General features: G+C 39.2%; 1 protein-coding gene across 2 annotated transcripts in view; it reads right to left on the bottom strand.

Annotated features, from left to right (window-relative positions):
- Window positions 1-12,363, bottom strand: part of HDAC9 (histone deacetylase 9) — a 469,199-nt gene that overhangs the window by 397,332 nt on the left and 59,504 nt on the right. For both annotated transcript variants that reach the window (XM_083705231.1, XM_083705235.1), the window contains one exon: window positions 10,547-10,676. In XM_083705231.1, the coding sequence (XP_083561357.1) occupies window positions 10,547-10,592 (46 nt within the window). In that variant the 5' untranslated portion in view covers window positions 10,593-10,676. The remainder of the gene's footprint in view (window positions 1-10,546; window positions 10,677-12,363) is intronic.

Below are 12,363 nucleotides of genomic sequence, written 5' to 3'. Positions count from 1 at the left end.
TAAAACTAGGCATCCCCCCCCCAAAAAAAAAAGTTGTGTACATGCTTATAACTCCAAAATTCACTGGCTGGAAGAAAACGAGGATACGTAAGGGGTGTGACTACAGTCCTAGAAGTTTTATCAATTTGGGAACAATCCTCCATTAGTGTGGAAAGGAAAACCTCACACAGTCTCTGTAATAGCTGTCACATGTGACAGGTGCAGACAATCAACGACAAATTCGCGCCTAAAACATTGGATCAAAAGGCAACTACACCACAATAAAGAGCAAATGCAGAGAGGCCCTCAGACTCTGCCCCCTCTCATAAATATTGAGATCATTTGCAAAACAAATTAAAATAAAAACTCTTAATATTTCCCAACATGTTAATTATCGAGGTGAGAAACCTTTTTGGTCCCATAGGTCAACTCTTTTATCAAGTTCTGCCTCACTGGCCAATTTTGAAAGTTGGGTGGGTTCAGAACCTGCTGCATAAAGAAAAGCCATTTTGCTTTCTCGGTATTGTTTAGGAAGGATTAGAGAGCACTTTCCCCTACACATACCTGATTAATGAATATATGCACCACACACTTTCAGTATGAGTACCCTCATTATTTCTTTATGAAAAAAAATATTGGTTAGTTTCACTGCATGGAAGATAATTCTCTGAAGATACCTGAAGTGATCTTTTCACTATCACCAACATTTCTTCACAGCCTCTGCTGCCATTCAGGGAGAAATGGTTGTATGTGTGTGCCTGGTAAATTGTGGCATTACCACAAACTGACATATTACATATCTGCTGGTAACAAAGATGAATAAAAACTATGAATTAACTAGTGAATGCTAGATCCTGGCTGATGAATAGGCATAAGAAAAATATACCTCCAAGCATCCTTTGTTCCCAAGCATTTCCACCTATGCAAATCCACCTGAGGACTTGAACCTATTTATTCATTTTCAAAAAGGCAAATGTGAAATGCTTTCTGAAACCATTACAAACAATGCCTCATAATCCACCCTTCCAAAAGCAAACAGAGCTTTATTTATTGCATTTAAAAAAACAACTTATTTTGATCCTTACATCTTATGCACACCGAATGGTTAAGAACATGTAACAGAAACAGGATGTAAACATTTCCTTAATGATAGCATAGTTTAGAACAAGCAAAGCAAACAACAAAACACAAGCATTTACCTCCTCCCAGTGGGATTTGGCATTTGCTTTATAGCTGCAGGAATTAGCCATTCATTTAGACAAGGCCTAGTCCCCAAAGGCTCACAGAGCTGTGTTCAATTAAATCGGTTCTGGTGTTGTTGTAAGTAAATGTTACTACACAGGAGGCCTGTTTGTTGCATCATGCAATCGAAGGAAACACTTATTTAATGGCGCACAGAAAAAATACTCAAGCAGTGTCCTTCGAGATCATCTGAGTAACAGACATACCTTTTGCTTCATTTGAGACTCACTCTTTCAAACTGTCAGTTTGCTAAGGTTAGTTGCAAACCACTGAAATCTATGGAAGTTTTGCTACTTCAGAAAATAAAAAAGGAAGAATAAAACGAACCCATCCTATTGTGCACCACTGAACAGTATGGAAGTTGCTCAAATGTAGCTCTTTGAAAGACAACAGTTCTCTCTTAAGATGTTTTTGCTTCCAATAGCTATGGATAGAAGCGTCAGTCAGGGGTGGATACGCAAGTAACTTGCTGCTTTTGATACTTTCCGTGAAAAGTCTGAAAGGGGAAAGCAGATATGTGCTTGCACCTCTCAGTGTGAAAGAAAAATACATTTAAAAAGGCACAACTGAATGTTCATCTGTGTTCAAAGACGGCCACATAAAATAATTATACCTTCTATCAAGTGGGCCAGAAAGAAATACTTCCCACACTTCCCAGTTCTTTTGAAATATGAAATAGTTTCATTGAAGCAAACACCACTCTTTCCACTTAATCAACCAGTGTATATAACTTGCTTGCATTAACATCCAAGAGAGAGAGAGAGAGACTCTTTTTTTATATAAAAAGATACTGAAGTATTGTATGGCAATACAAATACCAAATACCTGAAAATATTATCTTGCTCTACTTCTTAACATTTATTTGCTTCCAACACTGTGTAAGCACTGATTTGCCGTCTTAACACAGGATTGCAGCCAGCTAAGTTTTGCTTAAGAGTAGACCCACTGAAACTGATAGACCTAAGTGAGGCTGCATTCACGCAACAGTTTACACTCCCCCCTTATGTCTCCCTAACTGTTAATATCTGCTTTACATAGGACTGCCTTCAAAAACTGTTTCAAAACCTCCAGTTAGCAGAGAATGCGGTTGCTCAACTGTTGACAAGTTAAAAGGTCAGGAAGGTGGAAATCTGCCCAAAGACCTGCTCCGACCATAACGCACTGAAACTGGACATGACACTAATACCAACCGGATCCTTTAGATGGAGGATGAATGACAACTTGTTTAGAGATCAGGAGATTACTAAGAAGGCCCAAAAAGTTTTGAAGGACTATTTTGAGATAAATATGAACACTATGGTGGAAAAAAGAACCATTTGGGATGCAAGCAAAGCCGTGATGAGGGGGTTCTTGATACAACAGAATGCTGTAAAGAAAAGAATACAAAATGAGAGGAAAGATAAGATCTTAGAGAAAATTAAAGAACTAGAGAAGAAGTTAAGATCAAATCCGAAGTCACAGCCGATTTTGAGAGAAATCAAACTTTACCAAGCACAATACTCTAAACTGATAAATCAGGAAATAGAGTGGAAGATTAAATTAATGAAACAAAAAACTTTTGAATCGGCAAATAAATGTGGGAAACTGCTAGCTTGGCAGTTGAAGAAGAGACAAAAACTAAATACAGTTACAAATTTGGAAATTGAAGGAAGGAATATTCAGAACCCCGTGGAAATTAGAAAGTGTTTTCAGAAATATTTTAAAAAGTTATATACCCAAGGGCCGCAGGATGAGATTGAGATTAAACAATTTTTGAGAAAAAATGGACTTAAAAAACTGTCTCAAGAAAATAGATCACTCCTGAACACCAAGATAACACGACAAGAGATTGAACAAGCCATTCAGAATATGCAGGTGGGCAAGTCTCCAGGGCCAGATGGTCTGACCTCCAAGTACTATAAGACACTAAAAGACTACTTGATACAACCATTGATGGAGGTCAGCAATGAAATTATGGAGGGGAAGAGGGCGCCGGAATCGTGGAAGGAAGCCTTTATCACATTGATACCTAAATCTGAATCTGAAAAGACACAACTTAAGAACTACCGTCCCATCTCCCTTTTAAATGTGGATTACAAAATATTTGCAGACATTTTGGCAAGTAGATTTAAAAAAGTACTGAATGAAGTAATTCACAAGGACCAGGCAGGCTTTCTCCCAGGTAGACATTTATTTGCTAATACAAGGAACATTATTGACATCTTGGAACTTTTGCAAACAGATATAAATACAAAAGCAATGTTAATTTTCATAGATGCGGAGAAGGCCTTTGACAATATCTCCTGGAAATTTATGAAGGGAAATTTAAGAGAAATGGGAGTGGGATGGGGTTTTGAAAATGGGATTGATGCAATATATTCAGAACAAAAGGCTAGATTGATAGTTAACAATGTGGTTACAGAAGAGTTTAAAATTCAAAAAGGAACACGACAAGGCTGCCCGATCTCCCCTCTGTTGTTCATTTCAGTTCTGGAGGTGCTCTTGAATATGATTAGAGGGGACCGGTTGGTGGAAGGAATCCAGGTCGGAGCGAAACAATATAAACTTAAAGCTTTTGCAGATGACCTGGTTCTGACCTTGCAGGAGCCAGAACCTAGTACGAAAAGAGTATTACAATTAATTCAAGACTTTGGTCGGGTGGCGGGATTTAAATTAAACAAACAGAAAACCAAGGTATTGGGCAAAAATTTGACAGATACAGAGTCAGAACGGTTTCAGAGAGAAACAGAATTAACTGTGGTTAAAAAAGTAAAGTACCTAGGGGTAAACATCACAGCAAAAAATCTGAGTCTATTCAAGGATAATTATGAAAAATGTTGGTCTGAAATTAAGAAAGACTTAGATAGTTGGACAAAGTTAAAACTTTCTTTGTTAGGCCGAATTGCCGCCATTAAGATGAATGTACTGCCAAGAATGTTGTTTCTGTTCCAAACTTTACAGATTGTGGACAAGACGGAGTGTTTCCGGAAGTGGCAGAGAGATATTTCTAAATTTGTCTGGCAGGGCAAAAAGCCCAGAATTAAGTTTAAGATATTAACTGATGCGAAAGAAAGAGGGAGCTTTGCCCTGCCAGACTTAAAGTTGTACTATGAAGCCGCAGCTTTCTGCTGGCTAAAAGACTGGCTACTTCTCGAGGACACTGATGTTTTGGATTTGGAAGGTTTTAATAACTCTTTTGGTTGGCACGCATATCTATGGTATGATAAGGTTAAGATCAACAAGGCCTTTAAGAACCACATTGTCAGAAAAGCAGTATTCAATGTCTGGACAAAATACAAAGACTTATTGGAAAATAAAACTCCAAGGTGGCTTTCGCCTCTGGAGGCTAAGGCCCGAAAAAGATCCAATATGGAGGCCAAATGGCCAAAGTATTGGGAAATACTAGAAAAAGATGGAGACAATTGGAAATTGCAGAGTTTGGAGAAAATGAAGGATAAAGTGCGAGACTGGTTACATTACGCTCAGATTAAAGAAGTCTTTAAAAATGATAAAAAGTTAGGGTTCCAGGTGGAGAAATCGAAGTTGGAAACAGAACTGTTAGAACCTAAGACTAAGGTACTTTCAAGAATGTATAACTTGCTGTTGAAATGGAACACACAAGACGAAATGGTTAAATCGGCCATGATAAAATGGGCACAGGATATTGGGCATAACATTATGTTTGAGGACTGGGAAAGGTTGTGGACCACTGGGCTGAACTTCACTGCATGTAATGCTCTGAAGGAAAATGTAATGAAAATGATATATAGATGGTACATGACCCCAGTTAAACTTGCCAAAATATACCATGTGTCTGATAATAAATGTTGGAAATGTAAAGAAAATGAAGGAACATTCTTTCACCTCTGGTGGACTTGCCCTAAAGTGAAGGTCTTCTGGGAAATGATATATAACGAGCTGAAAAAGGTATTTAAGTATACCTTTACTAAGAAACCAGAGGCCTTCCTTTTGGGTATTGTCGGCCAGAAGGTGTTAAAGAAGGACCGAACATTCTTTATGTATGCAACAGCGGCAGCAAGGATACTCATCGCTAAGAACTGGAAAACTCAAGATTTACCCACACTGGAAGAGTGGCAGATGCAGCTGATGGACTACATGCAATTGGCCAAGATGACTGGCAGAATCCGAGACCTGGGAGAAGAGAGGGTGGAAGAAGACTGGAAGAAATTTAAGATTTATCTACAAAAATACTGTAATTTGGTTGAATGTTAAGAAGGATGCTAGATCATAAATAATTGACCACCACTAAATTAGATTTAAATTTGATGTTAAGTGAGATTAAGGATAATATAAACTTATTGGAGAAGTGTTAGATTATATTTAAATGAGCGGATACAAGAATGTAAAGAAGATGATAATTTGCTTGAAAAAAATTCTCTTTAACGATGTAAGTGGGAGCGGGAGACGTGAGGGAGTCCAAAGAAGTTATGAAATTTTGTTACGACACAAGTAATGTTGTTTATTGTTTATGCTTTATTTTTAAATTTTTTAAATAAATATTTTATAAAAAAAAATAATAAAAGGTGAATAGATCATTTAAAGCAATTCTGTAATAACTAAACAGGCTGCCTGTATGCTTCTGAGACCAACTCAAAGTGCTGGTTTAAATCTACAAAGCAGTTTACAGCTAACGACCCCAATATATTCTGGAAAGTCTCAAGCTGGGTCCCCAGAACTTTATTTGAGAACATTCTCTGGGTCCCTTGCTAGAGGGAGGCTTGGAGGGGGATGACAAGGGATGGGAGCCTTTTCAGTTGTGGCTCCCCATCTGTGGAACATACTCTCCACTAAGGTCTGCTTGGTACCTTCACTGATGTATTTATAGTGCCAGGTAAAAATATATATTTTCCCCAGGCTTTTGATGGATAGCAATGTTTTCACTGATAGTGTGTTTCTAGAGCTTCTGTACCATTCCTTTTGGGGGGTTGGGGAGTGCCTGACTGAGCTCCAAGAAATGATTGGATTAGTGCAATAAAAAATGGGAAGACCCACATCAGAACCTCAGTCTGCTACCGCAGAACCCTGAGTGACATCAGCAGAGTCAATTGCTTTCCCTGTGCTCTAGATCCCCAGAGTGTTTACAAAGATGATTACACCAAATATTGCAGTGAACTCAGAGGCTACAATAATGAGAGGCCTGAAAATGTGAAGAATAGAAGTTCATCCTTTTCTCAGCCTCTTGGCAGTCTAAGCATGCCAACCTTTTTTTTTATTACACCTGAAAGAAAGGTATTTCCCCTGAACAGTTTAATGTGTCTATTCATAGTAACTTTCCAAGGTGTTCCTCATTGCTGGAACAGACATGGAATGCTCAGCATCTATAAGCAAAGAGGTTGTTTCAATATATTCATGCTTTATTAAGAATCCGAACTGAGTGAGGTCTAATAGCCTCCATTCCTCGCTATAAAAAGCCATATACCTGCAGGTGGAATTAACAGAAGTTAAACCACACTTAATGCAGATTAAATCTGCATCTTCTAAAAAAGATAATTTTACAGGCAACCAGCATGCACTCTTCATCAGTTTAAAAGAACATGGCTATAAGCAGAAGCTCCAAGCACCAATGGTAGTACTGCTCAGGCCATGTTTCAAATCACTTCTTATTGTTTGAGTTTAAAGCAGTAGCAGCCAACGTAGTGTCCCCCAAAATTGTTGCTGGATTCCACATCACCCAACATCCCTGATGGTTGGCCATGTCAGCTGGAGCTGATGGGAGCACAAGAACTGGAGGGCACCATGACATTGGCTACCCTTGGTTTAGAACTGCCATCACTTCTTGCTGGATTAAAGGCCTGCTGGATTAAACGGAATATCCATCCAGTGCAGCATTCTGCTTCCCATAGTGGCCAGACATCACCTTCAGGAATCCCACAAGCAGGAGAAGAAGGCCCTGGCCTTCTTCCAGCAACTGGTCACAGCAGGCTACCATTTTAGCTGTGCATAAGCCAAAGAGTTCTATACCCACACATCCTCCATCCAGACCAACGAGAGGCATTGTCAGTCACCATTCAAGGACATATTCTAGCCAAGCAAAAGCACTCAAGGAGAGTGTTTGGAGCAGGGCCAAAGATAAGTGTTTTCCTGGAGTGGAGGTGTGGCCTGGGGGCTGGATGGGGGTACCTGGAGGCCACATTCTACTCCCAGGCCTGAGTTCATGCATCCATGAATGCACAGTTTATTACAGAGACCCATCAAATTAGATACCCAAATGAAACATAAAGCTGGTTTAAACAGTTAAAAACAGATACATACAAATATACTTCTTTCTCTCTCTCAAGAAGCCAGCGTAGAATTTCAACTTATCTGCATTGAAGTCAGAATTAATTAACCCTCTTAGTAACATAAGAGACAACTTCCCTTAACCAACTTTTTAGGAGATCTTCCTAGAAGAGTTCTTAACACTGGGAGAACCAACCTTTCTATACATGCATTCTGCACATTATGGTGAAGAAGAACATGATCAGCAGATTATATTGCTCCAGCCCTTCACAAATACAACCATTCATTAACCATGGCCTTCTTAAATCATCCACTCAACCGTGCAGAAAGCAGCACATTAAAATGAGCAAGGATAAGTTCTCTCCTGTTCTCAGAGACAGTTAGTGTATATGGGAATGAAGCTGAGCGGATTCCATAATTTATAGGGTTATTAAGGAGTAATGGGGACAGGACTTCTTAGCGGCAGTTCTCACATACTGTAGATCTAAATCATTAATCTTTGAACAACAAGGAGTTGAGTCCTGTTTAACTCATAATTGTCCAAAACTTTAACCTGTAATTGCCCAAACGAAATGCCTCCTTCTCCATCTCTGTCATCAATTGACTAACTATCTGAGGTCAATAAGGAGATATAACTGGCAGGAGCTTCAGAAATATGCAAACTTAGCCACTGTTTCAGGGCATCAGCCCAAGCTTTATATTCAGGTGATTGAATACACACTTCCGAATGAATTCCCTACAATAGGTGGCAAGCCCAGTATCTTCCTAAGGAAAGCAGACTGAGCTATTTAGTTAGTTCACATCAACAGATCACATTCAACCACTGTTTGCCACCCAGCACTCCCTTGGCATTGTGGCCCACAATTTAATTGCTCTCACTATTTCAATTTACCCTTTTCTGCAGGCCTTCCTATCCTGAAGCCACACACAAAACAGTGTGAGTGTGGGTGTGTTGATTTATTTGCTTCACCTCCTATGCTGCTTTTCTCCATTTCTCGAAACTCCCTAGCTCTGACATCCTGCTCCCTGTAAAATCTTTGTTTGGTACATTGCAGCAGGCTGCTGTGCTACAGCTGTGGCCCATATTTCATGTGCACATCTAGTTGAAGAGACAATTTGCTTTTTTATTCACCCCACTTCCAGCCAATATGCTGCATAAAGCAGCAACATAGAGATCTTCTCAGAATTCATTTGAGTTGACAAACATGATTGCAGAAATACTAAAAGCTTTCAGAAGAGTAATGTGGAATTTGTTCATGTGAAAGGTTCTATAACAGGAACAAGATGCAGTTGTCCCTTTCTTTCTTTCTTTCTTTCTTTCTTTCTTTCTTTCTTTCTCTCTCTCTCTCTCTCTCTCTCTCTCTCTCTCTCTCTCTCACACACACACACACACACACACACACACACATACCACTCATACTCTAAAACTCTCCCTCTTTCTTTTTTCCCTCCTCAGCCCCAGGTTAAGAATATAGAAGTGAGATGGTTGTGGTCTCCTTCTCTGAAAGGACAGCCTACTCCTTAGGTTTTGGAAATGTGACTGAAATTTAACATCATGAAATTGCAGCTAATTATTGATATTTTAACACCTACACAAATTCATAAACCAAACAGCTTGCAAGGCTCCTCGGGAACTTAGAGGAAAATAGGTCAGCTAGACCCATAAACATTCAGGTTTCTTTTATTTCATACAGTCCCAGATCACATGAACCAGTGTGTATGCTTTTAATGCTCCCCAACTATTTTGTAACTACCACAAATTCCTTTCCTCTCCCAAGCTTACTGCAGGAGAATAATGTGGAGCTAAATATGCAAAGTTTGGAACTCCGATTATTCTTTGGTGTTCTTTTTCTAAACATAATTATATAAGCAATTGCAGCACAATGTGTTTGGCAAGAAGATTACTCTGGCAAACCTCAGCTACAGAACGTTCCTAAATTAAACAAACGGAGGTGAAGCAAAAACTTCAATTACACTTCTCTTGCTATTTGTTCTTAAACTGATATTAAAATATTACACTTTCTTTGCTGACTTCTAGATTCCAACTGTTTGCTTAAATAGACAAGCCTTAAAAAAATCAACACCACATTGCGAAAACATGCACACATTAAAGCAAGGATTGGGAACCACTGCCCTTCTAGATGTTGCTGGACTTCGATTTCCTCAAACAGCATGGCCAATGGACAGGGACAAGCAGAGCTGTTGTCCAACACCTGGAGAGACACAGCTTCCCCACTCCTGAATTGAGAGGTATAGACCATTTCTTCTAACAGGTGAGCAGGCATATTCCATACTAGTAAATGAAGCTTGCATTCTACAAATAAGTATGCATTTTTGGCAACTACTGGAATTCTCCACTGTCCACAATGGGGATTGCTAAAGCTGTGACAGAGAAAACCCAACAGGTTTGCTTGCTTTCCCACACTTTAAAACTTGTGTTCTTTTCCCCACTCCTTCCTACATGGCCACCTGAGAATGTTTCAAGCTTGCCAAAGAGCAGAGGAACTCCAGTACACCAATGTTTCTTATGCTTTAGATTACTCAGTGCTAAGGTGTTAGATGCTGTTAAGAAGCAGACCTCCATGTCCTGATTTTCAAGGCAAAGCGACAAAAAAAATTTAATTGTTTACTAGTAGAGGGTTTTTTGTAATGATAGTATGTACTGAATTTCAGCTTCCAGAATGTTTTGGGAGTACTTTAATTTTAATATCATCTCAGTAAGAAAGTCAGACCTAAGCATCTTTGATATTGCAGTGTTTATTTCCATAGAGAGAAGTAAATGAATTGTAACTTTCCATGAGGGTTCACACATTCACAAAAATCAAGCAGTATATACTTCATGTTATCACAGGTGTATTGTATGCCAATTTAACATGTGGACTGGTTAATCCAATCGGACTTCTCTGCACTGACTGATAAATAGGTCACAAGAAAATGTTATAGATGAGAAAATACAGATTAACAAGATGTGAAACTTGGGTTATTCAAATACACGAAAACATTATGTTCTGTTTGTATGTTTGTGTGCCGCTTCCTTCTTCTTTGTCAACAAGGGACAAATATTGATCCTGTACATCAGCAGGAGGTTAAACGAAGAGAGACTGACCTGGTTGTGTTGTTGAACTCATTGTTGTTGATGGAGAGATGAACATTTGACACAAAGAGATCAAATCACAGCAACTGTAGTTTGGTTTTCTATAAGCTCACCCAAGTTGATGCAACTCTGTGATTTCAACCTATTAATAAAAAAATAATAATCATGTAAAACATATTATCCATACTTGTGAAAGCTATCTTTAATCATCCTGGGATCTTTGGATAAAGGGCAGTATATGAATGGAATAATAATAATAATCTTGTGGAATGAGACAATAGAGCCCTGATCCACAAACCCCATTGAAGAAATTACAAGAGGTCCACAATGACTTCAGAGCTGGAGAGGCTGCCACGCTAATTGTAACACCATCCTAGAGATGTGAAAAAACTATGATAGTGAAACTGAGGGGTGAAATTTGGAAAGCTCTACATCTCTCTGATGTTAGTGGTTGGGTTGAAGAGACTTACAAAGAACCTGTCCATATTTAATTCTTCTCTCACACGGATGCATGCAATATATAAAAGCTGGTAACTTGCAAAAGCACAAGCCCTTGGGGCAATCTGAAGGGTGCAAGCCAAAGGGCTCTCATCCAGTGCCGGATTTATGTATAAACTAAACAAGCTATAGCTTAGGGCCCCACTCTCTTGGGGGCCCCCAAAAAAAATTAAAGAAAAAATAACTAGATGTACATTTCCAAAAATAAGATAAAAAACAAATAAAATAAAACCTACATATAGCAACAGTGTTTTGTGTTGTGTAGGCTCCTGTGATGTAAATAATACGCCCCACCTGCTTGCCTGCTTCCTAAAATATCACTGGTTTGCTCATTTCTATATATACTTCTTCTTAATTGTATTTCAGTTCAACAATTACTTTAACAAAATACATAATTTGTTATGTGCAAATGGCTTTAGACACCTATTAGGTCCATAAATTACCATATAGCATATATTCAACACAAAAAACAGTGGCAGTCTGTTGTTGACAAAGGACAGCTGGCTTAGGGCGTCATCAAACCTAAATCCAGCCCTGCTCTCATCCAAGGGTAAGCAATCAGAACACAAGATGGTTGAGAACATTAACGGAGTGTCAGTTCAGGCAGGATGAGGATGGAGATGGAGGAGGTGAAGAACCAAACGCCTCTAGAACCGTAGCGCTGCCCGAATTATGGAACACCCTGAAGCATGGATGGCCACATGTTTCTTGGGAGCTTACTCCTCAGTGGAAATTTACTTGATTTTTCTTGCTTTTGTTGGCTATGGTTAGACTGTTTTTGACCCATGACCTTGAGACTGACGGCGTTTTACTATTATCTTAATTGTGTTCCGTGATTTGCAATTATACAAGTTATTTGTTTATTTTATTTAAACTGCTTGGAGGTCACTTCTGGAAAAATGTGGTACAGGTGACTCCCACTTAGACATGTTTGACTCACATGCAACCACATATACACATGGTGCCAGGAAATTAATAATTTTTATTTAAACTGCAGAAAGGTGCGGAAAGGGGGGAAACGGACCCAAAAGAGTACAAAAGCTGAAAAAAATGTGTGAGTTGGTAAAACGGCTAGCAATCCCAGGAGCCTTTGCAATTGCAATCTGACCCACAGCCAAGCACTTTGGAGTCCCAGTCTACCCCCTTGTCATTGTTTCCACATCGTCCTCCACCAATGAGGAAGACTGAGAGCCACCATTCATGCCAGTGCTGCTGATTTTTAAAAGAGTTTTTTAAAGGTTTCCAGAGGGGTTTTTTTTTGGGGGGGGGGGTTACGTACCTCTGACTGTTAGGTGCAGTCGTGGATGACTCTGGGGTTGTGGTGCTCATCT

This window comes from Podarcis gaigeae, assembly GCF_964106915.1.
Source record: "Podarcis gaigeae genome assembly, chromosome: 12".
Lineage (NCBI taxonomy): Eukaryota > Metazoa > Chordata > Lepidosauria > Squamata > Lacertidae > Podarcis > Podarcis gaigeae.
This window is presented reverse-complemented; position numbering and strand designations above follow the sequence as displayed.